Consider the following 26,799-nt stretch of genomic DNA (forward strand, 5'->3'; position numbering starts at 1 on the left):
TACCCCGCATGGTGACACATAGAGAATCAATATCTGAAGTATTGTTCCCGCGGAAAACTTACACATTATTTGTCAAATATCATATCAGCGTTTCAAACGCAGCCCAATCGGGAATCGATAGATCCTCCATCGCGCTCTAGCATATGTAAATGCAGGTTTGTCAATAACGGTAAACGAGGAACAATTATTGCACTGCGCGCCTTGGCGGTGAGCGTGAACCCCGCGCTGTGACAGGCAGACGACATTGGAGCGGACACAAGCAGCCATTACGTTTTTGCGCCCTTGGTAAAAAGACCGTCTGCCGAATTATCGCTGACTGGATACTTATTCAAAGAAGGATGCTTCTGCGGATGTCAACGTTCTTAGTAGCTGTCACGCTACTAGCTGTCAGTACAGGTAAGTTAAATGAATGAAATGGCAGGACAGTTTTGGTACCACGTTCGATATTGATTACCTTCTATGGTGGGCCTACGGTAAACGACTAACTTTCCCTAACGTACAGGAACCTGCTCTCTATCGCTTCCTCTATAATTGATGGAAAAACTACCACTGATGTCTAAAGACAGAAACAGAACCCTGTTGAGCACTTGTCGTTAGGAGGTTACATGTACATCTACCAGATCAGCCTGCGAGGTGAAATTTTCCATCTGCTCGCAACATGTATACCATTTAGTCCTGAGATTTTCTTCATAACAAGGCATAGTCGTATTTTTTAAATACTCAATCAAATGATCTACTTATTTTCTAAGAAAAGAAAAACATCGGAAATACCAACTGAAAAGAGATGCAGCAAAATTGGATTTTTTTGGTGTCTGAATTTTATTTGTTGTAGGCTCTAATTCGTGATTTCTACGTTCAATTAATACTCTATTCGAGTGCATTATAAATTATCAGATAAATAACGGATAACTTTGTAGCAATGAAGCTAGGTATTTGACAAAAATGGCAAGATTTGAAAAAGTGGTCCGATAGGTTTGAATTTTCTACTTCGGCTGTCAGCCGATATTGATTATGTTGTATTGATTTCCGGTTTGCGTTCGATGAAGTGTGTTTGAATCATTTGTTCTTCTCTGATGTCATTGATACTGTTTATAAAAAGATTCGAAAACAAAAGAGCTGCATTGTTTATCGTCCTGACGAAGCAGAGGAAATATATAGAAGTTCGATACACGGCGATAAAAGAAAGGGCAGGATGCAAACAAACAGTATTTGCATTTTTTATATAAAAAAGTAAAATCGAACACTTGGCAAAACTCTCAAGCCTGAAGTTAATATTTTTGTGATTATCACATCTTTTTTCAATATGTAAAATCAGACAGTTCCTGCCACAAAATCAATTTACACCATGCAATGCTTTGGACGGGAAAAGAGGACATCACTTTATCACGATTTCCATTTTTTTAGGAAATATTGATCACATTTTATTTCCTCTTCAAAGAAATATGAAAAAAAATCACATTGGATTCATTTTCATTTGGTAAAAGTAACGAAAAATCAAGGCTATGGCAGTAAGTGTAAGTTGAATCCAAAAACGTTTGATGACCACGCATTTTCGGGATAACAATAATAGCCAAATCGGTAATCGATACGTTAGTAAGGTGAAGGTTCTCTCTTTTATATAAAAAAGTTAGAGAGTGAGAAACTTATTATGATTATTTATTTTCTACACTCTTTGCCTCCGTGTACAAAGAAAATGACTGTTGTGCATGCTACCAGCAGTGAGGTCAGCGCATATATCCGTGCTGCAGCAATGCAAACAATGCACTATGATGCAAACATATACTCCTATAGTCATATTAGATTCTCTGCAAATGGTCGATAGAGCTAATTAAAACGGGAGTATGTCGACGCTCCCTTCCCTTAGAAAGCCAATAACGGACACTTTTTCTCTATTTTCTTGTGAATTTTACGTATTCCCTAAACGAAAATAGATGGATATATTCTACCAATTCTCGTAAGGAGTGTTCAACAAATTTTTCGACCTATTAACGTTTTCTCAACTTTTGAATTTCGAAGAAAGACCGTGGCTCGGCATACTAATCAACCTAGCTCAGCATTTTTTTAACCTTTCTGTAACACAACACACTGTATGTGAACGTTGTAGAATTTTTATTGAAAGACCCGCTGTGTTATTCTTTGACAATTAAAAAACCCCAAATCACGATACATAATTAGTTTAGATCTACACTTTTTCTTCAACGCAATCCCGGGCCTGGGTCTGAGTTCGATTACTTTGGTAAACAAGCCACATCTATATTTTTTCCGATGGTAGTCCAAAGCAAATTCCAATTTTTATACGTTTTTTATCAATTGTTCGGAAGCTTTTGGAAACTAGAAATGAAACAAAACTACGAAGAAATATAGAACGCACGGTAATAGATTATTGATAAAATAAAGGTTGAGTAGCACTGGAAACAGTATACTTGACTATTGTTAAATAATTAATTACTTCTTTTACAAAACGGGATATCGATTCAATTAGCCATTCAATCACCATATATAGGCGCAATGACACCCATGGATCGCCCATACTATAAAACGAAAAAAGGATTAACTAAAATCAATATTGCACGAGCAATTTTTTTTTGCGAAAATGGAGAAAGCGATAAATAATGCAAAAAAAAAAAAATGAATAGAAAGCTATATTCAAAGCACGTACTTCCAGAAAAGCATAATAAAAAATGGATAGATTTCATCTTAGAAAAAGATTCAACTGAATATCATGCGATATACTTAAGGGGAAGTTCATTTTTATTTCGCCAGAAGCTGAATTAGAATCAAATAATGAATGAAACTCTCGTTCTACATAGGTCGATCCAATTCCGGGGGACTCTTGCTTAACGCAATTAGATTAACAGATTAACACGCCTCCCCTTGTACTCCTATAACCACCGGTTTTCCCGTTTTCTCCTCTCCGCCAGGAGAAGGCATGTTAGTCTGTTGATCTGATTGCATTCAGCGAGAATCTTGCGGAGTTGGATCGATCTCCGTAGAACGATAGTTGCATTGGGAATAAGTCCGAAGAAAAAGCGGAATAAGTTGCTACTTTTTCCTCAAAGAAACACCCGCTTACTTCACAAAGTATAGACATAAAAAAAGGAAAAACGATATCCTTTTGATTAACCATCTTTAAAACAAATTCTCTCTGTTTTTATATTCCTATCTGTTGGGCGTTTTTGTTTCGACGCGCAGTCTCTATTTCTTTGTAGGGGCAGACTGTTTCTTGCTGTCTTCTTCCTACAGTCAGCTTTTATATTCTTGACGCCTTGATACTTGTAAACAATTTTTGCAATACTGTCAACAATAAAAAAATCCTATCCATATTCCATGTTTCCATGATATAATAGCATTTTTGTATTTAAATCGTGCATTTTATCTTTGTTATTTGTCACACTTTTAGAGGTCTGTGCATTACCTATTTTCGAACTCATTTTGGTCTTATTGTATATCCTTAGTTTCATGTATACATTTTATTGGTAAATTTGTAACTTTTATTCTAACCCAGCTTACGTGCAACTTCAACCCTTTAGTTTCTATGTTTTAATAATTTTATCATTAATGTTATTTCAGCTATATCCAGCAATCCTGACGACAGCCTTTGTCAGGTGGATGTGTTAGAGAACTGCGGTGAAGAAGAGTATGACTGTGTGGAAGTGGACGGAAAGAAGCAGTGTAAAACCAGAGAACTCTTATGTAAAAAGTAAGGAAATTTAACCTTTTAAATTGTGAAGGGGCTGGACCGTGCGGCGAGAGGCCCAATTCTCTTTGTGTTATTAGTAGTTATGTATGCGATAAAATTATACCATTTTTATATAGAATCATTTTGTTATATGTCCCTAAGCCAGAAGAGTTCCCAGCTTGGCTTCGTTGTGCTTTTCACTGTCTTCAATCACGAACGTGAATATACGGGTTTGAGCCCCAAATTCTTTAGTAAATTAGCGTGCGATATATTACACCACTTGGCCAGTCTTTATAGTGGTCAGTGTACACCAGAGTCCTGTTTTTTTTTACCGAAAATACTTTTTTTTTTTCAAATAACGACGGTTCGTTCATTAGGACAATCACGCCGACTACGGATCTGACCATATTCTTGTAGGGATTAATTTTTTTAACAGGGAATAAGAGACCTGTGGAAATCACCAACAAAACAAATCATTTTTTCAGTCTCACTTGTTTCTTATTTCATTAAAGACCATTCTCTTTTCTGCGATGTAATGAATGCTTATAATTCTATTTCAGCACCCGCGCTGTAAGCTGTGAACACGGTATTTGTGAGGAGAACCGTTGTACGTGTGAACCATGCTGGGCCGGCGTAACTTGTGACACGCCAGGTATGCTCTCTCTCTCTCTCTGTGTGTGTGTGTGTGTGTGTGTGTGTGTGTTCGTGTGCTTAGTTTATTTTTCTATCAATATATAGTTGAGACAATTAACAGCCATCGGTGTTATGACAGGTAAAATACTAAATAAATACCAACAGCAATAATACAGGGATTATATAGGCCGCAGTTCTTGTCTTAATGTAGAATATGGATGTTAAATTAAAGGCAGGTAAAACTGGAAAAACGATCCTATATATTCCTGTGTCACAGGTTGAGCACATCAAAGTTTTCATCTCGAAAAGGGTTTTAATCGGAGATGATTGATTACCATGCACTCTATTATTATGTCGGCTATTCTGAATTATCTATAATATTAAAATCAATAGTTAGGCCAATTACCACACTAATACTTGAATAGTATTCATTTAAGTTGCACATCACAGTTTCAGACGGTCACTTACTCGTACAATGTATCTAAAATTTACAATTCGTCATATTCGTTGTATATAATTGATTTGTTGTATAACATGGCATAGGCATAGCTTTTTTTTCACTATACTGATGGTTTTGATTTAAACAATCGTCCTCCTTGTTTACCCAGTACACTCCCGTCCGCGAGTAAGCTTGCCTGCTCACACGGACGTGAATTTAGCAGCCTGAATTTTTACTACAGAAAGCTACTGTCACCAGTTCTGACACTTTTAAATATTTAGAAATATCAGATAATGACGGAAAGATTGACACTGCAGTTGCACCATGATTTTAATATGAATTTATTTATTTGTTAATTGTGAAACCTCAAACAAAAAGTACAGGTAGATAAAGAAATAATGAAATATCTCACTCACTCACACATACATGCACACACACACAGACACACACACACACACACACACATTTATAATATACAGTGGAATGGGAAGCAAATACATACAGACTCTTATCCCAACGCCCGTGCTATTGTTACCACTGGGGATAATTTATAAATTTACACGAATCTTAACTATCTAATACTGGTAGATTAAACATTCATGACCTGTAGTTTGGTACAAAGCAGAGCATTTCAGAGTCACAATACTGGAACGCTCGTGTCTATACCTCAGAGACAACTTATAGAATTCAAGAATACTGCTTTGGCGCCCCTGGGATAGTCACTTCATTGGAAGCAGGCTATTTAGAATGAGTACTCAGTATCTGTGTAGATACCGTTCATTCGGTGACCTAACTTGGTTCGCGTACACAATGTAGTGGGGCTCGCATCGACCGACACTGGAGTGCTACAAATACTGACAGAATTATTAATCGAAGTATCAGAGTGACAAATGACAAGTTTATCATTTCGCTTTACTGAGTGTAGTTCTCCCTCGAGACACATTAGCTGTCGTGTTCACGGTGGCCTCATTCCTAATTCTAGTTATATACAGTTAACGTACGATTTGATGACTACAAAAACGAGGCCTCGCCACACAATGGGAACGTTATGCAAAACGCGACTGTGTAAATGAGGCAGAAAATGACCGTGAAATGAAAATGATGTTTGTTAGTGTCAATTTAGAGAGATTCATTGACAGTCATAGTCTGAAAATGTTGCCAAATTGATCTGTTTGTTCAACAAATGACATTTTAGTTATTCAAAATAATTAAATCGAAAAAACATTGTGTTGAAATAAGTGATTATTTTTCGCCGATACGTAGGCTAATATTACTGATGCCTTTTTATATGGCTTCTAGGTTCTGTACAGGTTTATCTTTTTGTGCACAGGGATATGATAGGAATGCCGGTAGTCACTTCAGTCAACCAAAAAAGAAAGAAAAGAAAACAACAGCGTACATTATTTGAAAAGTAGGGACTGTGAGCACACGTATTTTGATCATGAGTTGGGGTATGTTTAGAAAATTTGACACCCTGTTGAACTAGACCTCGTATTGTATATAATTATGTCAGGTGCACATTTACATAGTATTAACTAACATGTCACCCACATATATTTTTTAAAATTTCAGTAAACAACCACGCCCCGCTTTTTGAGCAGAACAGATACGACATCGTCATTGACCCTGACAAAGAGGTCGAGATAAAAGAGGTCAAGGCCGCAGACGGCGACATCAGTCAGTGCTATAGCAAATCTCAGGACTGCCCATGTGCAAAGATCTTTTATTCCATCCTTAGCGGCAATGAAGACGGCCTCTTCACTATCAACCAAAACACTGGGGAAATCCTGTACTCTCCCACCGCTGATCGCAAAATCTCGCGAGAGCGCAAGTTGGTCGTTGGTGCCAGAAACCCAGTGGACAAATTCGCGCAGAGGCATGGCGTTGCTCAAAGAAACGAAACCAAAGCGTATGTCTTCTTGAAGGCAATCCCGAAGAAAAACCCAGTGTATGAAAAGGTGGAGTCTGCCGCTGAGTACGTCAGCGCTGGGGTAGGGGAACTAATTGACCAATTAAAACAAGTCATGGAAGGGCCAGAATCGGAATCCCTTAGTGGTGCCGCAGCAGAACCAGAGGATTGGCTGAAGGACCCACAGGTTCAAGAAGGGCTTTCTAATGAGCTGAAAAATGTTGTCGTGCCGGGAGAGAAAGAGTTGTCTCTTGAGGCATCAAAGCCCAAAAGACGACAGGAGAGGTCCACCGACGAGGCAAACGTACCTCACAGCAGGCGAAAACGATCAGCGGTAAGTCTGTCAATCAAGACCTCATATTCTTCCGTGTGCTTGTTGGCTTCCACGTCCTTAAGCAAAAAAATGACTACATGCAAATGATTGTTGGCAGTGTTTGTCAGTAGGAAAGATCCAAATATTTACACTTTGAAGGTGTTTGGATACCATCTTTAGATAGGAATATAGATATATAAGATGTAATACTATCTCTTTTTATTAAGACTTAGGATCACAAAATATGTTCTAAGCACTCGGTGTCAAACTGTTATACAAAAACCATCTATTGATGGTAAGCTTTGGCAACATTTCATTTGCAAATGTTAATTTTACAATATGCACTGTTTCAGGGATTCCCAACTGAAATGACCATTTCATTGGAGAAAACAGGGAACTGGACAAATGTAGACGAGATTAGAGTTGGTGACGTCATTCCATTTAAACTGACCATCTGGATGCACGAGATCTCGACCAACATTAAGGTGCAGACAGACATTGTGTTTTCATTACTTTCATTAAGTTCTATGAACTTAAAAATCAGGTGTCAACATTTAAGCAAGATTCAGTATAAAATATCATTTTCAAGGAAGAGAGAATGGATCATGGGGGCCAAGAATTTCTGAATACGGAGAGGATAAAGTGATGTTGAAATACTATATATATAGCCAAATTTCATTCATTTTCCGTTATCAAGGTCAAGTATAACGCTTCTTTTAATCACCATTTAGTAACATCAAATAATCGTTTCTTTTCCCGCTAGGTGGAGCTGTACACGTCAGTTGGCAATGATTCCGCCATGCTATCCTTATGTGCGCCCACCATCACCTCAGTGGGCAGTAACTTTGCTGACCTAGACGTCAACCAGCTGACCATTCACAAAGAGTCCAAGTTCAATGACTGGAAGGTCCGTCTTGAGTCTTTATTTGAATTCATGTCATTCGTTTATGCAGCTGTTAGGTTAATATGACGTCACATGTTGAAGTGTTATGATGATGTCACATGTAATGTTAATCTGCATTACAAAGCTTTAAGTACAAAAACATAATGCACTTTAGCCAATAATCGCGTACAAAAAAGCAATTGTCGTACACGTGAGACCAATTTCCTTGAATATTTTTTCAGTTCGAAAGGGTCTATGTGGATCTGGGTACGGTCTCAAATAATGGTACTGACGGAGGGAATTCGGCTGATAATAGCAAAATCGAAATGGAGTTTGAGGCCATCGTCCTTAACAATGCCAACTTCACCAGCGGTGCCTCATACTGGGTCAGCAGCGGCGTGGAGTATGGTAGTTCAGCCTGGGTCAGCCAAGCCACTTTCACCGCCGTTGTGGACAATGCTAAGGTACGCCTTGGATGAGTTTATGGCAATAAAGCAAAACAGGGGACGGGTATCTCATTTAGAAGTGAGATACTCTGGAGAGCAATTTTCCAAGAATATTTTTCTGCTAAATTTAAAAGAAAAAACAACTGGTTTAAAAGTGTAACAGTTAAAATCTTTTTGGCCAAATTAACTAAAATGTTAATTTTTGCCGAGTTATCACACTGGCCATTATTGACAACGGGTGGTTTTTCATGTGCTTCTTTACAAATAAGTAATCTATATTTTGAAGACACTGCATGTGAACGTAATTATCAATTACCATAAAAAGCGCTCTCTGTTAATTATCTTTTCGAACTGTCGATTCCAGAATAGTTCATTGGCGCCAAAGTTCTGGCTGACCGGTCCATCTCAACTGTACAAAGGTCAAACAGGACTCTGGACCCTGGACATGACAATCTTTGACCTCTATACTAATGTCACGGTGGACGTCTATGCTCCTCTGAACACTACGGCCACCATGTCGATTTGCCGGATCAGTATAGCATCTGCTGGTAAGATGAACCACGTTCCGTTTCCCACGGAAAACTCGTGCGCTGCTACACAAACATACACTGTACATAGTCACGCACAATAATAAGCGCTTAGCCAGTATATATTTCATATATTCAGTTTGTACATATTTACGTATACGTATGTAATTCGAAATGATAGATATACATTTCAGAAATAAGAACTTTAAGAGTTAATGTGCATATATCGAAAACGGGAATGAAATGAATATATGATTTATTTTTCGTGCTAACGGACTGCTAAGTTAAAAAAAATAATGATGAAAATAACAAAAACAATAGACCTGTTGAGCACTAAAATATTTAAGTTACACGGCGAATCTACAGATTATATTTTATATGAATACCTTAATATTTTCTACATGTGTGTATATATATATTTAATACATCTTTATAGGTGACAGTTACTCCTGCCTGACCAAGGCTATGGAGAACTTGTCCTACCTTCGCTCTGACAGCAGTACCGCCGAGGATCCCGTCAACTCCATCGGGACCCTGAACCTCGGGGAGATTGTCAACGCAGGTAATGCAAAGTTTTTAAAACACCCGTGAAAAGCCTTAGTTTTAAGTTAAGCTAGGGGTTTGCTTTGTGGTTATTTCAGATATGTTTTTTATCGTAATGTTTTGTTCGAGAAAGTTAGATGATCTTTTGTGCTTACCTATTAATTTCTTAGTTATCATACAGCATCGAACGCCTCTGCTCCAGTATTAAACATGATATCATAAACATTTCATCATAGAGAAATCTCTGTGTCAAGGCCTCTCGTACAATAAATTTGGCAGTTCAAAGTTTACCATTAATTAAAAACTTCAGAAGTTACATACTCCTAATTACACACGTCGGGTTCCTTATCATTTTTAGGAAACAGACCTCTGATGCTAAAAACCCCAAACCCTTTGAGATTTCAGAAATTAACTCTTTATTTGTGGGAGCCATTTATTATCAAAAGACACATTTAAACTTGCATTTAATCCATCCACGAACTCAAAACATGACGCTGGTTAATGACCAAAGAGAGCCTTGTTAATTGATTACCTAAGTATAGTTTTGTCTATTGGAAGGCATAGCAGAGGCCAAGTATCGAACGTCCCATTGTGAAATATGTTTGACGTCGGGCGTATCATGGCGACCGAAGTGGAAGGATCGATTTGTGTGCGCAGAATGCTATGAATAATTTAGTTTTGTTAAGCGATGAATATTTGTAGATGGTGATGATTTTCATCCAATTTCAAATAAGTCAAGAAAGTCGATTGCTTTGCTACTCAACACGCCATTTTGTATTTTGTATTTTTTTTTTTTTTTTTTTTTTTTTTGTAACAAGACAGATGAACTTTCTTTTTGGTAGCTTCACGTCATATTTATTTCAAGTGTGTTTTGACGCAAAATTCATAGTGCATTCCTGACCAAGTTCTCTACAATTTGAATATCGGTTCCCTTTATCTTTTAAGACCTCTTAAAAGATGTTCGCCTATTTTTAAAAAACACCTTATAGAGAACTCATATATTCTGAGAAACATTCTATATTTTGGATTATAAAATTGTTATAAAACACACTGTACACCTTAGCATATACAGATACGTTTCTTATTGCTGGAGCGTGATAAAAACACAGCCTGTTGCCGAATCGATTGTCCGTATATCGTTTCAACAGGAACATGCAAACACACAAAAAATGAAATATCGATGTCATTATACTAATGATGAAAAAGAAACGGTTTATGACTGCCAGGCAGGTTCTGAACAATGGGAAGCGTTTAGCATTGGAGATAGAGGCATTTTTTGTTTTTCATACGTTAACAAAAGCAATATTTTCTATTGTCCGTATTCTGCTTTATTTATCACATTAAGCAATAATGTAGCAAGTGGAACGAGCTCTCAGCAAAGTAATTGTATGATAAAATGATAATAAGAATGCAAATTCGAAACAAACTGCAAAATTGGAAAAAAAATGGATAAATAATAAGATGGTAGTTCTATTTTCATGAAACAACACTCAAAGTGACTTAGGTATTCTGACCTGATCATATTTCGAATTTAACGTCAATTCTCCAAATTCTTTAAAAAATGCAAAACCCAGACCGAGAAAATGAGTTTATAATAAGATGGTAGTTTTATCTTTAGGAAACAATTCTCAAAAGGACTTTGGTATTCTGAGTTGACTAAAATAAGAAGTTAACCTCAATCCTGCAATTGCAATTGCACAATGATTTTTTGTATTAGGTTTCCGTACGGGTAACACAGACGATAGCTCCAACACCATACGGCTGGAGATAGCGGCAACTTTGATGAACACCAGTGACGTCAGTCTCGGCTCGAACCTGTCTTTGGGTGTATCGGTGCAGCTTGACGAATATGCCATATGGAGTGCACTGATGGCCTTGCAAGTAGTAGAAGAGCAACTGTCCAATTTGGTGAGCACGGGTCTTTTGTTGGATCAATGCTTCAAATAGCAAAAATTAACTATATATACATGTATCATTTTACTGTAAAATAATTTTAACAAATCCTTAAGATGTACCGAATATATATGATATATAATGAACCCCATATTACGACTAGGATACGTATTTTTCAACCAACTTGTTTTTTTTTCACTGTATACCTCAGAATAAGTCGATGCTCAGTTATTCTCATAAATTAAAAATATGCCTATGCCTTGTGTGTAACAAATTTGCTATATTTTCCACAGTAGGCCTTTTTCAAAGACGTAGGAAAGTGGTTAAACAGTGTTTTTTAATCTTGCCTATTTTATTATTTTTGTGGTATACTTTCAGACCGTTTCGCCCGCGTTTAATCTGGAAACCGTCACACCGGAAGTGGTAATTGGTGGTCAAGCGTCCTTCCTGTTAAACATGACCCTTCCTTCCAGCACGAACCAAAGATACTCTGTTGAGGTGGGACTTCCGTACAACGACACCGCTTTCATGTCCGGGTGCCGAGTTCAAGTGAAGTACTATGGGTTCAACTATCCTTGCTTCAAGCTGCCCTTCCCGGAGTATTACTCAGCGGTTAGTGAAGTTTACTGAACTCCAATGTCAAAGTAGAATGCAGTAGTTAATGGATAATTAAAACATTGTCGAATCGGTACTGATCGAATGTCATGTTTGAATAGATTATTATTTTCTATTACTTTAAAAACATTAACATTCAATAGTAGTGGTGAGATGAAGACAATGATAACTCTGTGATAAAAGTAATCACATAAACCCATATTTCACTTATTACTAACCATTAAAATGAATTCTTCCTCCGATCACTCCTAACATTTAAAAATTCCATTTCAGGACTCGAACGAGATGTACGATCTGATTTTCCTCGACTTCGGCGCGATCAGTAACACCGGCCAGAAGAGCGCGGACGAAGACAATACCATCATGGTGGAGATTGCCGTGACCCTACTGAACACTACGGCCATCACCCATAACGACACTCTGCACGTGACAGTTGGCGTCAACTACGGCGACAATACGATTTGGGTCGGAAACAACGCAATCCGGGTGCTGGAGACGCCGCCGACTTACACGGGAACCAAGGTATGCCAGTTAATAAAAGTTCAACTTCTTAAAATGTGTGCACACGAGTACGGGTGTATAGCCGTGTGCGTCACCCTTTTCAAATTAAATTTGAAATTTGTATAATTCACAACAACGCAAATTAGAGGGATCAAAGTTAGATTAAAATATTTACATTCTAATAGTGAGTAATCTTGTTAGTATTTTATTACCAGATTAAAGATGCCTCCTCTAGCTTTCTAAATGCTGGTCCCCTCGAAATCCTTTGTCCATGTTTATTGTTTCATTTTCATTTTCTGCTTTATTGATGGATAATGCCGTCTAACTAATAGTGCATTTATGTTTCTAGGCGCCGCAACTTGAATTCAAAAACATGATGCCAGACACCAACATGTATACCAATGCCTCGGTTGTCTATCACCTGGAGATGTATCTACCTACTGTGACCTACTGGAACCCAATGAGCGTGGAGTTCATCGTGCCTCTGGCAAATGGTAAGTGCACACGCGCTGGTGCCTACGAAATATTTACAAAGTCTCACACGCACACATGTTTGTTCTTATAATTATGCATTTACACATTGTATACGCGTGGCGTTTGCTTGTAGATGGGCGTGAGAGCGTATTTAAAAGTGCGAATACAAGAGCACGTGATTCGTTGTTTGTACCAGCGATGCAATGATGATGTAGTATCTCGTGTATACTCTCTAACTGCAGCTGTGTACATATATACAATCACACACCCGAAATAATTTTTTTAAAAAACGCTGTCACGACTGTAATGTTTTGTTTTCGTGTTTGTGTGCACAGTTAATAGTGTCAAAACTATTATGTGTCCAAAAATTGTACAAAACCGCTTCTTATCAAATGTGATGTGCATGTACTGTATTACCCCAACCATTTGTGTGGGTTATGCGCTAAGTTATTAAAAAAGAAGAATAGCCAGGAGTGGTGTCAGCAAACACTTTAAATGAGATATATAATACTTTTGGTATATCTCCAACTCCATGAAATATGTATACAATTCACTTTGATGACGGGGCGCGTGCCTGATTTATTTCAAATGCAATCGAATATATGTGCGAATGAGGGGTTCCAATTGCCTTTTTATTGACCATGTTTATATAGGATGATGGGGGATAGGTTTCATCCTATTAGATATCAATATGCTAGATGCAAACGTGATTGTCTTCTTTTAGGCTAATTGCATAGAAAGTGGTGTTATCGTCGAGAACGTATTGGGTTTGAACACAATGCATATTGAACTTTCGAAGTTCAGATCGTTGTAACAGTGAGGCACATCCTGCCGGAATGAATGCCGCATTGAAAACAGTCGGTCATCATGAATACTAGCTTTCTGTGAATCGATATCATTGAACATAATCATTTCCAGGTAAAATGATATACTGGGTACATGTGTCCTTAGACTGACATATAATCATGGTGGGTAATCTGTCAACAAAAGGAGCAACTTTGCGTTGATAGTCTGTGTCAACACAGACACTGTCTTTTTGCTTTTAGTGCATCTTCTGTAATTTGACTAATGAATCCAGTAGACTATAAAACGCTGAGGATCTGAAATCTCTTTTCTATGGGAATGAATTAGTTCTTGCTCTGATCTGTTAAAATACTTACACATAGAGCGTACAAACCTTGAATGTGCACTCCATACTTTCTTGTACGGGAGCTTATAGAAAACATTCCCAGCTCAATTCTTCATGTATAAAGTACAATCGGCAACAACTACACGAAGGAAAGTATATCGCAATGTGCCCATGTTTTGCTTAAGATATTAACTTAAATATATAGCACGATTTATATAAATAATTATCTGAAAATCAATCTGATTTTTTTCTGAGAATGAAAAATAAAAAAATTAAAAACACCACAAGCTACCAGCATTTTTTATTTTCGTACACTTGACTATAAAACAACTGTAATTTGTCACTTATTTCACATTTATTTTAGATATTGACGTTTTACTGTAGTGCATTATGTTTATACAGAATTCTTTATGGACAAGGCTGACAACAAACTGATGCACACTTACTAGATACACAAAGTGATAACAAATGAAAAAAGCACTTTGGAAGTTTTTTCTTTTGGCACTATATGGCGCACACAATATATTCGATATGTCATTCACTGCCTCAATACATGAACAGTAAAACTCACGTAAATATTATTATAGATATCTTACACCAAGACATTGCAAAGCAATCATACACTATTTTTGTGTATCTGCAAGCCACAGATTAATAAACGCAATTTAAAAGATGATCTAGAACATCAATATCGAAAAGCAACCCCATACACAAGTCTAATATTTGTGGACGTGTCTCTTATTTTCTAGATTCGAATATCCCACTGGTTGACATATGCCGGGTCTCCATTATCCATGTTGGGAACAACTTCGCCTGTTTAAATAAGACCCAGGTGCCTATAACGTTACAGTCAACAACGCTGCCCGAAATCAATGACCGGGCCGTGGCAACCTTTGGCATGGTTACGAACGTCGGAAAGCAGGACTATGTTTGGACAAGAAATGAAAGCGTCATCAGGTATATACCCTCACCATGGTAACGCTCGTGTTTTACAAACTTGTTGTATTCTTATCATTTTTTAATTAAGTGTCATCATGCATAGTTTGCCATCATGGGCGACAAATGGCATTCTTTTTATTTCTAAAATAAATATAGAGTAATTCTAGAACTATAGAGTATTTTAATTTCAAAGAAACCCATATATATGTAAAGGGCAAGTTGCACAATATCGAGAAAATTAATTATATTTTATTATGTAACGATTATATCATTTGTACTTAAGACAGGCAAATTGGTTTCCGAAAAACACGCTCCGTCTTAAACTTGATACAGGGGTCATAACTTTAGATCATAACGCCTGTTTTTCAGAATGGAAGTGGTTGTGGACTGGACCGACAAGACAAACCTGACCAACGGGACCGAGTTCTACGTTGACGCCTCTGTGCGCTATGCCAAGGACAAACTGTGGGTCGCCCGGGCTTCTCTCACATACACCGAGGATGAACCGCAGATTGCTTCTTCGGTAACATGCAAATTTGATTCTTTGTAAATTATTATTATTATTATTGTTGTTGTTGTTGTTGTTGTTGTTGTTGTTATTATCATTATTATTATTATTATTATTATTACGGACTGATAGACCACTGCCGGTTCCCGAACAACATTCATATGTTCACTGCCCAATTAATAATTGTTCATGATCTATTAAACTATTACACTCCTCCTGAATAATCCAAATTCTTTCTAGATAAACAAAATGGCAGCGTTTTCCTTCACTTGTGGTCTTAAATAAGTATTCTAATTTTCTGACAGGCTATCGGTCCGGAGGTCAACCTGACTGTTGAGAGCGGTAACGTGTACACGTATCCTGGAGGTGTCGTTGAGTTTGATGTTTCCATGGCACTACCACCGGCCTCGGTAGCCAATTACATAGGTAGGGTCACGTGGCAACGGACCAATCAAAACGCTGGATTTGCCAGAGAATTTAAATCCATATGCGATTCTGTTTGAAGCTTTTCTATCTTTCCAAATTTGACGAGTATGCTTAATTAAACGAGCATATGATCCAATTGCTTTTTCGGTTCGTTATACATAATGTTGCTATCAAATTTCAATGACTCTTCTTCCTGTCATTTGTGACGCCAGTGAGCATCACTTTGTTGATGCTCATCCTATCACTACAAATGGGTAGTAATAATCCAATCATAACGCTGTGATGTACTATGCAGCATATAAATGTGTTCAAAACACAACAATGTTTTGACTGTGAATTGATCCCGCTGCTATGATTGAGTGTTTGCAGTGAAGCATCAGTAGAACCTTAAACCAACGGAAAAATTGATAGTCCTGACATTCAGATACTAGTTATAGAAAATATGTTATGTGATACCTAAAATTGATTATCTACTCAACTACAATTTTGAAGGAAAAAAATCATTATTATCTATGCTTTACTTTTCAGTGGAAGCCATATCCCCAAACTCCTCCATCGCAGTATGTCGTGTGGAGTACATCAGTAAAGGCCGCGACATCAGCCCATGCGGCATTAAAAAGTCAGACTATGTAGTAGAAGACTACCAGGACGACCAGCGAATTGACCGCGTCTACCAAACTCTACAGGGACTGACAAACGTTGGTAAGATAGATTGCATTGCATCAGGCACATTTGAGCTGCAAAAGGCATTGTTTTAAAGTAAAACCTGGGCAAAACTGGTTTTTATTTTGAATGTTTGAAAGGTATACACAGGGGCCATGGTAACATATTTCATCTTAATGTCATAACTACTGTTTTAAAATATATCTGTTTGTTCCCAGAACAGTACGAAACGAGACCTTTTATTAAGAAGAGAACAGATTTCGGAACAAAACCGACCATATCGATCACTGTCTAAATAAATTTAATTAAAAAAACTGAATAAAGATTCGGCAAAATGTCGGATTTGAATGCGCTGTTCCATGATAGACAGCAATTTTAATATACACGTGTGCCCACGTGTGAACTACATTGTACCCCCACGATGTATTGATAATTCAGGTCGAATACAGATTTCTAATACAAGCAATTATTCGATCATTGGATTTGTTAGTATGTCCTTTTCGTCATTTCTATAATTAATGCGCTTTATCGCTCCGCTTGTAAAATCTACACTCTTTACGCCTTTTTCGTTACAGGGGCGGAGCCTATAGGCCATGACACAAGAGAAAGCTACACCGTACACACACGCATCGTGGCCAAGCTGGCAGAGAACGTCAGTGACACGGATAATGCCACGGAGCATTACCTGGCGGCTGCTGTCTCTGCCGGCGGAAGACGTCTGTGGCTTGATCAGACGCCATTTTACTACCTGATTAACGACAGACCGGATATTGTACGTACATGTGCATTTCTTTCATATTTTAAGTGAAATTACTGTAGACGTAACCATTAAAAATGAAGAATGAAAGGGCTTGTAATGTACGATTTTTAAGGCGACAGAACTGAAATATGTCTTTCACATAGTGTTGAAAATGATAGCAGGATCCTTAAATTTACCAGCACTGCTGTGTGTTAATTGCACCAAAGCAGTAGCATATCATACTCAGAGAACCTTCATACTATTCTAACATATAACATCCCTGTAAATGTTTCTTTTTTTCAAAGACTGTCACACCAGTGGTGAACTTCAAAAAACAGACCACAGCAACGTCAATCGTCAAAGGTGCCGGTGCCGTCTTCGAGCTGGACATCTACGTCCCTCCTGGCACCATTGGCGAGTACACGGTGGAGATCTACGCCCCTTGCAACGACACCGATGCCACCATGATGGAGATCTGTGACGTCCGTGCTGTGTCAAGTGGTCATCATTTGCCCTGTTTCAACGACTCGTATCAAGCGAGGAATTATTCGTCTAATTTTGTGGATGGGCATAATGACCAGGGGACACTGTGGCTTGGATTGTTGGACAACTACAAGCAGACTGGCGACATTGAGGCCCCTGAGAATATGGTGCGGCATAATGTCCTGTTATTCTATTTTTTTATCACTTTTAACCAAGCACTTTATATGCATTCGTGATTACTGTTTTCAATCTGTACTCGTAGGTTTCGTATCATGTATGCAATGCATTAGGGATGAAAATAACTGTTTCAAAAAAAAAAGTGTGGGGGGGGGGGTTCAGTTGTGAGAAGGATATTTTCAATTTAATGGCTCTTGTGGGTTGTGTTGGATTTATCATTTTAACTGTAATAATGCTATTCATTCAAATTGCGCAATTCCTTATTGCTCCTCATAGGTGAGGGTCGAGGCCGTGGTCAGTGTCCCCCATGATGCCCCTGTGAGCGCCGGTCACTCCCTGTGCGTAGGAGCCAGCTTGAAAGTGGACAATACTAAACTCTGGGTGGGTCAGATCATGGTGCCGGTCACTGAGACGTTAATACCTGAAGAGGTAAGTTTTTCTTGGTTCTCCATATGTATAATTGTACATATGCAGCACATTATCAAGTAAATATGCGCATTGGTGCCAATCCTGCATTGCGCAAAGAAGATTCATCTTCAACATTGAGCATTAGGAAAACTACACATTTCTTTTATATTTGATTTTTCAACGTAATGGTCTTATGAATCTTAAACTCAGTCAGTATCAGCATACTTTAACTTTTGCATGTGCTTTGAATTCTATCAAAGTCAAGGTACTTTTTTCGACATTATGTAACTATTAATATGATATATCGAAACCGATAACACTTAAAAGTACATGTGCGTGTCTCACTTTCAGACACTAGGTAACGCCTCTCTAGCACTCGTCACTCCAAACGACACAGCCTCCCGGCCCGCCGACGACTCTGAGGTCCAGAACGCCAGTGCCACGATGAACATCCGTGAGAGGCACCAATGGCAGCTGAACATCACCCTGGACGACACGACCACGGCGATGACCGTGACCATCCGCACTCCTATCATTGACGGCGAGGCGCAGTTGACATTGCGCGGTGCTTGGTGGACGTACTTTGGGAGTAACATCGTGTGTGGGCATAGGTATAACTTTACGGCCGTCAACAGCTCCACGCACTCTACGTCACAGATAGACACGATGGTCGTAGACCTCGGGATTTTAATGAATGCTGGTAGGTTGTTGATGAATAAGGAGAGATTTATGTAGGCCTATTCTGAGGTAATATATGTACTGGGGAATATGCTTGTTTGCTTTATTTCTGAAAAAATGGATTACTTCTGTTGCTCACTTTATCAGTTATATTACGTAGCTTATACAAAAGCTTTGGGGCGGCACAGTATGGTTACACATGTAGAAGGGGCATGAACATTTTTCACCATGAGCGTTCTGTCACAAGGTTCCTCATTGTATTTAGATTTCGATTTGACTGTTCGCAACTAATGTGAATTGTCCAAAAGATACATTGAATTTAGACAGAATTGAGAATCTCTTTTAACATCTTTCCTCAGGTTCCAGCAAACGCTACGAGCAAAGATGGCGTAAAGAAGATCCCCTAGACAACGTCCTTCAGTTGACCTTTGAACTTGAGCTTACTGATCACGCGAACAACACGCACATGTCAAACATGGAGTTCACAGTAGAGGCAACGTACGGCCTACAAGGGGAGAAATCCACCTCCGTGAACGGCTCCGTTACGCCGATTCACCATGGTGCCGAGGTGCCGATTTTGGACCTCACACACTGGATCAGCCCCATTAATGATTCCTACGAGCTGAACCCAGGGTAAGCACCGTTAGCCACATGTATATTGTTTTAGTTATGTGTATATATGCAAGTGAATCCCTTTTATAATAATGATGATGAAAGTATAATAATTAAGTTTAAGTATAAAATCCAAAAAAAAATGTTCAATAAACTTTACAATTTCATTTTAATATTAAAAAAACAATGTGGGAGGAGAATTTTGGTAATACTCGCAAAATATACCGATCCAGAAAAGAACTGTACGTTATCTCTGTGATCCACCATTGCTGTCAAATATTCAGGCTCTAGGCCAAACGTTTCTCTTTCAGCGATCAAATACAACTGTACGCCCGTTTGTCGCACTTCGACAACTCCACCGCTGAGGCCAGCAATGTCACCCTGGTACTGCAGACGATGAGCGCCTCGTCCGTGGTCTTGTCGTCATGGAGTGGAAGGGAACCGTCTGTCACTTACAACCATGGAGAGATGACCTTCGTACACGTACGTGAATTGTAAAAAATTCAATTCTTTAAGTAATGTCAGGAGTTGAAAGGGTTAAATTTGATACGAACTTGCTTATACAGTCTACTGCAATCTAGATAGTCTTATATAGTCTACTGCAATCTAGAAAAGCACCGAGTCACAGGGAGCGCAGACCTCAGACATGTAAGGAACTCGATTATCTTTATTAATTAATAAAACAATTAATTATACAATAGATTGAGCACCACCCAATGTAATCGGTTTACCCATTTCTGACCAATTTCACCAAAATCCGTCCATATCCATAAGAGTAAGGCTGTTAACTAACAAACTAATAAGGGAAAAACATAACCTTCCTGTCGATCGCTACAAAGATAGAAGCATAAAACCAGTCATTTCTCATTTATACTTTAGCCGATATATCCATATGGAGTTGGAGCACTTTTTTTCTTTAATACTATCTTTATATCAAACATAGTTTTTTATTACAGTGGGATCGTCTGTTGTTCAACGACGTGAATGATCTGGTTTTCAACATCACGTTGGATCCTAACAAGGTATTGGCTAAGGGGACGCGGACTGTTCACGTTGTTATTCCTGCTGACGTCAGCGTACAGTATGAGGACCATTCTACGCCAGTGTACGACCTGGTTTGGCAGGACACGTCCAGTGTGGATGTGGAGTTTGACTTTTTTGTACCAGGTAAAATTAATGCTTCATTTAAATAAGTATGCCCTGTGTTTTCTAAATGGCTGTGCATGGTACTGTTGAAAAGCTGATGATAAGAGCGAAATTAAATAGATTTTCTTATAGTTTGGGTTACTTGGGATATATCTTCTTGTTCCTGTTATAATGAAAGCAATTCCGATTGTATTGTATTAATCGTATTTCTACAAGCAAACTTTCCCTGAAGGCTTGTACATAATATTTCCAGCTCCTGCAATTAGAATAATAAAAACGAAGCGTCATTTAAACACATTCATGCATACGTCACAGAAGTTATGTATCTTGCGACCAAAATGAAAATGCCGATTTTTTCTATACTCTTAGAGTGTTTCCTCCCCTTGGGCATGGAAAGTGGCGCCATTGCAGACTGTCAGATCACGGCTTCTTCCTCTCTGCCCAACCAAGTACCCACGGATGCCAGACTGGGGTCCAATACCGCCTGGAGGCCTGCTTTCAGGAGCTGTAACGGTTCCAACGATGCTGGGGATTACTTACAGGTTTGTATGGAGTTTGCGGAACATGATATATACTGAATGTAGAGAACGGACTGCAGTATATACTGAATGCGGGAAACTTGAAGCTATCATGTTGAAATGAGTTCATCAGTTTGGGAATGATTTAAGGTCTCAGATGGTTTTTGTCACAACCTTTCATTTTACAACGTTTTCCACTGGTGACACAAACGACATCTAATGACTTCAGTGAAGACTGAGGAAGTTGCTAGGTTGGCATCGAAATGTGTCCGTGAGTGTTATGAAATATTAGTTTGCAGTGGCGAATCCGGAGATATTTTCTGACAGTCTTCCAAATAATCTTTGTTGCGCCATCCCTCATTTTTGACCGTCTTCCGACAGAAAAATTAGATACCCGTCAATGTAAACTTGAAAATTTGACTAAATCCGCCCCTGGTTTGTGATGATAGAAGAATCTGAGACCTAAAGCCGACATTATACACCTGTTAATCTGATTGCACACAGCAAGAGTTAGTGCGCATAAGTAAGGTCGGCATAGCTTATTATGAATGGTCCCTAACGTACACTCAAAGTAGATTCGCGTATTTTGGATTTTTAAAATAATTTCAGGTCGCACTGATAAATAACACCAAACTGACAGGCCTAGCCATACAGACGGACGGCGATGACGCCTCAAGCTACGTCACCACATTTACTTTACAATACAGTTATGAGGGATTGGTATGGTATGACGTCATGGATGAAAACACAGGGCTTACAAAGGTAAGGCGTCACTTTTGCATTTTTTTTTTTGTTCTTTTTGTTCTTAATTTCTACGAAATAAGCAGATTTATTTCAAATGTAGCACCAACTGAGCATTTCAGTTTAAGCAAAAGCTTTTTAATAAATAGGGTTTGTTGTCAGTTACATATTCTGCAAGCTAAAATTGGCATGCTATTCAAATCACGTATTCAACAAAAAACGACCAAACGCTGAAGTAACAAAACTGCTTTCTGCTTTCTTCCAGTACTTTGTTGTAAATGTAAACGGAAGTGCAGACCAAGAGGCCATTTCAGGTTGGTCGCCGACACCCGCCACGACTGACGACGTATTCTACGTCCCCGTCTACCCTAGCGTCACGGGGAGATATATCCGCATTATACCTGTGAGCAGCAGCAATAACCACTCGGCTCTCAGGGTGGAGCTGTATGGCTGCAGTGCGCCGCAGTCGAGTGTGTTTACTATAAATGGTAAGTGCCAGTGTCTCGTAAACCTTTTTCTAATTTTGACAATTTTGATTATTCTTCGTATCTTGATTTGTTTTCAGTTATGTGCCTTTGTAACAGTGATAAATTTCACCCGTATAATAAAGATATTAAGAAAAAAATTGATATGTACTATTTTAGACTTAGAAGAGTGCCAGGGAGTAAACTCTGCTATTAAACCGTCGTTTCAACGCGGCTACCTTGTGTCTCAAATTGACGGTACCATTTTCGTGTGCACGATGGTTGGAGTCGAGTAAGTAGCTTCCACTTGTAAGACTTTGAGACGATGAAACATTCTAAGGCAGCTTATCAGTTTAGCCGCTTATCAGGAAAATTTTATCGTTTTTATACTATAAAGACAACCGGAACATCTACACATACATGTATACTAAATATCAGGTGGAGTCCTTTATTGTAAATTTATTTTTCTTTTTCAACTTTTTGTAATAAGTTTCTTTATATTGTAACTAGATTAAATGCAGATTTATGATAATATAAATACATGTTACATGGTGGCATGCTTTGTGTAAAGGCTTGTTTGTGGTTTGTTTCAGTGCCGGTGTATACTGCTCAAGGTCTGAAGATGCTGGCGCTGGATGGACGTGTGAGTTTCCAAGAACATGTTTAATGTTTATCCTAACGTTTAAGTGTATCAGCGCTGAAGTAATGATATATAGTCATATATAATTGCAATCTAGGCTAACGCTCTCTTATTTCTTTTGGTAAACATTTAAACTTTTTATTATGTTATGGGTAAAGGCCAACTGAAGTGCTTGGAAAAGGCTCACCCACTGTCTAATAACGATTGCTTAATTTCTTTGTTTTAGGCATGGACAATATCGTTTCAAACATCCTTTTACAACTAAACTCCACTGGCTCCCTCTATGGACTAGACCGCGAGCTACGCACGTACCTGCGTAGTGACGACAGTGGTGACACCTGGGAGGCAGTATCTGACGAAGAGTATAATGCAGCTTCCTCCAGCAATGACGCCGTTCACGTCATCGGGGTACCTTACGCACTCGACTTGGCTGCTGATACTACACAAAACCTGTTCTCAACTTCGGGGACGACTTATGGTGGAGTGCTATATGGGGGTAGGTGGACGTCTATTTTTTGTTCTGTAAAATTCGATTTATTCATTTATTTATTAATTTGTTCATTCATGTAATGTAATTCTGAGTGTATTATATTTACCGTTCCTACTAAATTAAAGTATTTTGGTCTTTTTGTTTGACTTATTACTGAGAACAGAGATTCGATTTATTCTTCTGTGCTTTTCAATTCGAATAATTATAGAACAAAATTATTTCATCATGAGCGTGCAAAATAGATTTATAATAACTTGGTTTATTTTCTGACTCCCAATTATGAATCATCAGTCGTTAAAGAAAATATACAGTACGATTTTCCACATTTTCATGCATTAAACGTCTTATTCATTCATTTGTGTATTTAATTAATTATTTATTTGTTTATATTTCAGTATCGTGTGCCGGTGTGATGAAATGGGCCTCAGCCAGTGAGAGAGACGCTCAACAGAACGACGAAACCTCCCTGGCCAGCGCTGCCATTGCCCTCTGGAACGAACATTAAATCACTTTACCGTAAGGGGAGCATATCGTTTGTCATTTGAAATGAGTGCCAGAGGACGCTTATTATCCGTATTATACATTTGTATATATCTATGCTGAACAGCAACAAACAAAACAAAAAAAGAACTGTGATTTGGGATTTCGTTTCTCGGGCTGTGATTTAGAGACAAACTTATTCTGGAAAAGCTATTCTGAATAATTGTAAATTGATAGGATATTACTTAATACGAAAGATACATGCTGACCCAACGTGCCCAACAGAAGATAAACGCGCTTGAATTGGTGTACTTATTATTGCATTTTGCATTGGTTTAAACTCGACAGATGACAATTTGTCGTCAGCAAAACGTCTGTTCTATTTTTTTTTTTTTTTATGAATGTTTGGCCATATTTACTTTTTATTGTTTTGTATTTATTATTGAACTAAAACCCTTAGTGTTTCAGTCCTTTAGTAGTATATCTGTAATATATATCCAAGTCTTTTTGATTTATGGTTGTTTTATTTCATGTTCTAAACTACACTATTGCACATGTGATCACAACCGACAACTATGCATTAGTACAAGTTTTGTTTTCGGTTTTCTATGCCGCCCGACTGAGTCCCATACTCCTATGAGTGCCTTATGGATTTCCCGTCCGTCCGCTGGAGCATTTCGTACCTTTCACTTTTACTAGTTATGTGTCCTGCTTAACGTAGACGTAGAGAGCTGTAGCCATGACTTTATCAAACGCTTTTTACTTGTGTTTCTTTTCTCTTCATCTGCTGATTCAATAGCACATTGCTTGACCATGGTTTAGAAACATAATATCATGTTTACCATTATATGGATGACTTGGAAACAAACTGGCGTGAGTATTCTGGAATCGTCCGATGGATTTAATTTGCGGGTCTTTTTGTGATAATCGATTTTAGTGCATCTAAATGCTAATTACTCGTCTTCATTCTCAAACAGTCTTTGTTGAATATAAAACTTTTAGCATATGTGGCGACAGTTTCGCTTTAACTGTGTGATAAGATTGGAAAGCTGATTTCTCCAAGTGCCAGCAGGCTTTTTAAAGCATTCATAAATAAATGTGACATGAACTTTTCTAAATGCCTTACTTAAAGTTATTTTTGTATACATTTCCCTTGTAAATTGCTGTCTTAGTACGTTAGTTTAACACCATATCAGTTTGCGTTTCGTTGAAATTGCCGAGGAGCTGCACCTAATTATTAACATATTTTGCACATATATATGTATACATAGATACAGTGTGATTTTTTTCCTAAGTGTATTAAATTCGGAAATGGTTTACAACATCTCAAGCCGTTAAAGAGACACATGTGAGTTAAATATTGCCAAAATTGTTCTCGGTGTATTTCAATATGACATAATAAATTTATTTTGACGTAGCAACCGACTGTATCTTCTTAATTATTTACCATTGAGGGGCATATACTATAATTCCATTACACTACACTATGAGTAATAGCGGGTGGTAAGACAGTAATATCATTATGTGAGATGATCTGTTTTCTGTGATATGGGTGTCAAATGTGCCAAGCTATCGATTGATCTGAAAGCATTTTGTAAACAAGGACTTATAGCATCATAGGATAAAACAAGTCAAATTAACACAATTTACTATTGCGGTCAACCTGCCATTACATGAGTTTGCATTTTCTATTTCGTTTCTACACGAGTTTTGTTGTGCTGTCAACAATGCTGGCGTGGCAGGAATGTTAGGCCTAGGAATGGAAGTCGGGGTCCCTTATGATTTGTACAGGCTAGGAATATTGGGGTCAGTATATGGGACGAGTGTCACCTTTGCAAAATAATGAGGGAACAACTATGGTTCCTAGCTGGCTACCATTCCTGTTACCCCGGCTAACTGTTCAGCATTGATATGACGTCAGCATTGCTGCAGGTGTGATTCTTAACTACAGCAATACATAAGTACACGCACAGCAGGCGACCCAGACAGGTTGGCCATTTCACAGATTGGATTAAGTTAATTGGGTAAACAGAGGCGTGTGTGTAGAAAAGATTTTGTTACACAAAAATGAGCGACCAAAAGTATTTTGATCCATCTTTTCTGATGCAGCATGTAGGTAAACTTTATATCTAATCCTTGTAATTGTTCTATATTGTAATTAAATTTGTTTTATATGTTTGCTAGCAATATCAGAAAAAAAGTATGGCCTTGCATTGATTTATTTGTGAATCAAAGTTCAAAATTTCAAAAAATAATGATTTGCAAAAATAAAACAGCAATATCAAGTAATAATTCACAAAACACCCTTGTCTCGAGGACTTGACTTCTAATCTTAGTTCCAAGAAAGAATACATATAGCCTAAACTACAAAGAACCTGTAAAGCATATTGTTCATTAACAACTACATTATCAGACACGACCATGTAGTCACTGTCCCTGAGGGACAGGACAAGAACTACTAAGATTACAGCCACTCAAGAGGGACATTGATTTAACGTGAAGACAAACACATTGACTTTCTGTGACTGCATGGTGCCGCAAGGAGTTATTTGTGTTTGTCTAGTATGGTGGATCCCCGGGTGGGTCATTATATGGTTGCTGTACCCCTTCACTTCATATATATAACGCAGTTTATTCCGTCTCACTGAAGGGCGGCAATACACCAGATGGCCACGCCAGAATAGTTCAGGTATACATTGGCGT

The 26,799-nt window shown here is 38.2% G+C and overlaps 1 protein-coding gene across 1 annotated transcript; it reads left to right on the top strand.

Moving 5' to 3' along the window:
* Window positions 1-172: 172 nt before the first annotated feature.
* On the top strand, window positions 173-25,513 carry LOC106179497 (uncharacterized). The gene is made up of 31 exons (XM_013563156.2): window positions 173-396; window positions 3,571-3,700; window positions 4,240-4,331; window positions 6,324-6,994; window positions 7,327-7,458; window positions 7,737-7,880; window positions 8,099-8,320; window positions 8,667-8,850; window positions 9,266-9,391; window positions 11,090-11,280; window positions 11,644-11,877; window positions 12,154-12,402; window positions 12,731-12,875; window positions 14,734-14,941; window positions 15,293-15,446; window positions 15,737-15,857; window positions 16,386-16,559; window positions 17,096-17,292; window positions 17,565-17,909; window positions 18,196-18,348; window positions 18,679-19,027; window positions 19,365-19,638; window positions 19,929-20,100; window positions 20,574-20,784; window positions 21,133-21,305; window positions 21,891-22,043; window positions 22,288-22,510; window positions 22,667-22,778; window positions 23,080-23,129; window positions 23,353-23,622; window positions 24,012-25,513. The coding sequence occupies exons 1-31, from the start codon at window positions 339-341 to the stop codon at window positions 24,119-24,121; spliced, it is 6,027 nt and encodes a 2,008-aa protein (XP_013418610.2). The 5' UTR covers window positions 173-338; the 3' UTR covers window positions 24,122-25,513.
* The last annotated feature ends 1,286 nt before the right edge of the window (window positions 25,514-26,799 follow it).

The sequence above is a fragment of the Lingula anatina genome, chromosome 6 (genome assembly GCF_051362555.1).
Source record: "Lingula anatina isolate TDL-2025a chromosome 6, LinAna3.0, whole genome shotgun sequence".
NCBI lineage: Eukaryota > Metazoa > Brachiopoda > Lingulata > Lingulida > Lingulidae > Lingula > Lingula anatina.

Excerpts from the sequence above, each read along its gene's own strand:
- LOC106179497 (XM_013563156.2), top strand. The coding sequence starts at position 339 with ATGCTTCTGCGGATGTCAACGTTCTTAGTAGCTGTCACGCTACTAGCT. Across the intron at positions 15,858-16,385 it reads CTCGGTAGCCAATTACATAG|TGGAAGCCATATCCCCAAAC; the intron begins GTAGGGTCACGT and ends TTTACTTTTCAG. Across the intron at positions 18,349-18,678 it reads AGACGTTAATACCTGAAGAG|ACACTAGGTAACGCCTCTCT; the intron begins GTAAGTTTTTCT and ends TCTCACTTTCAG.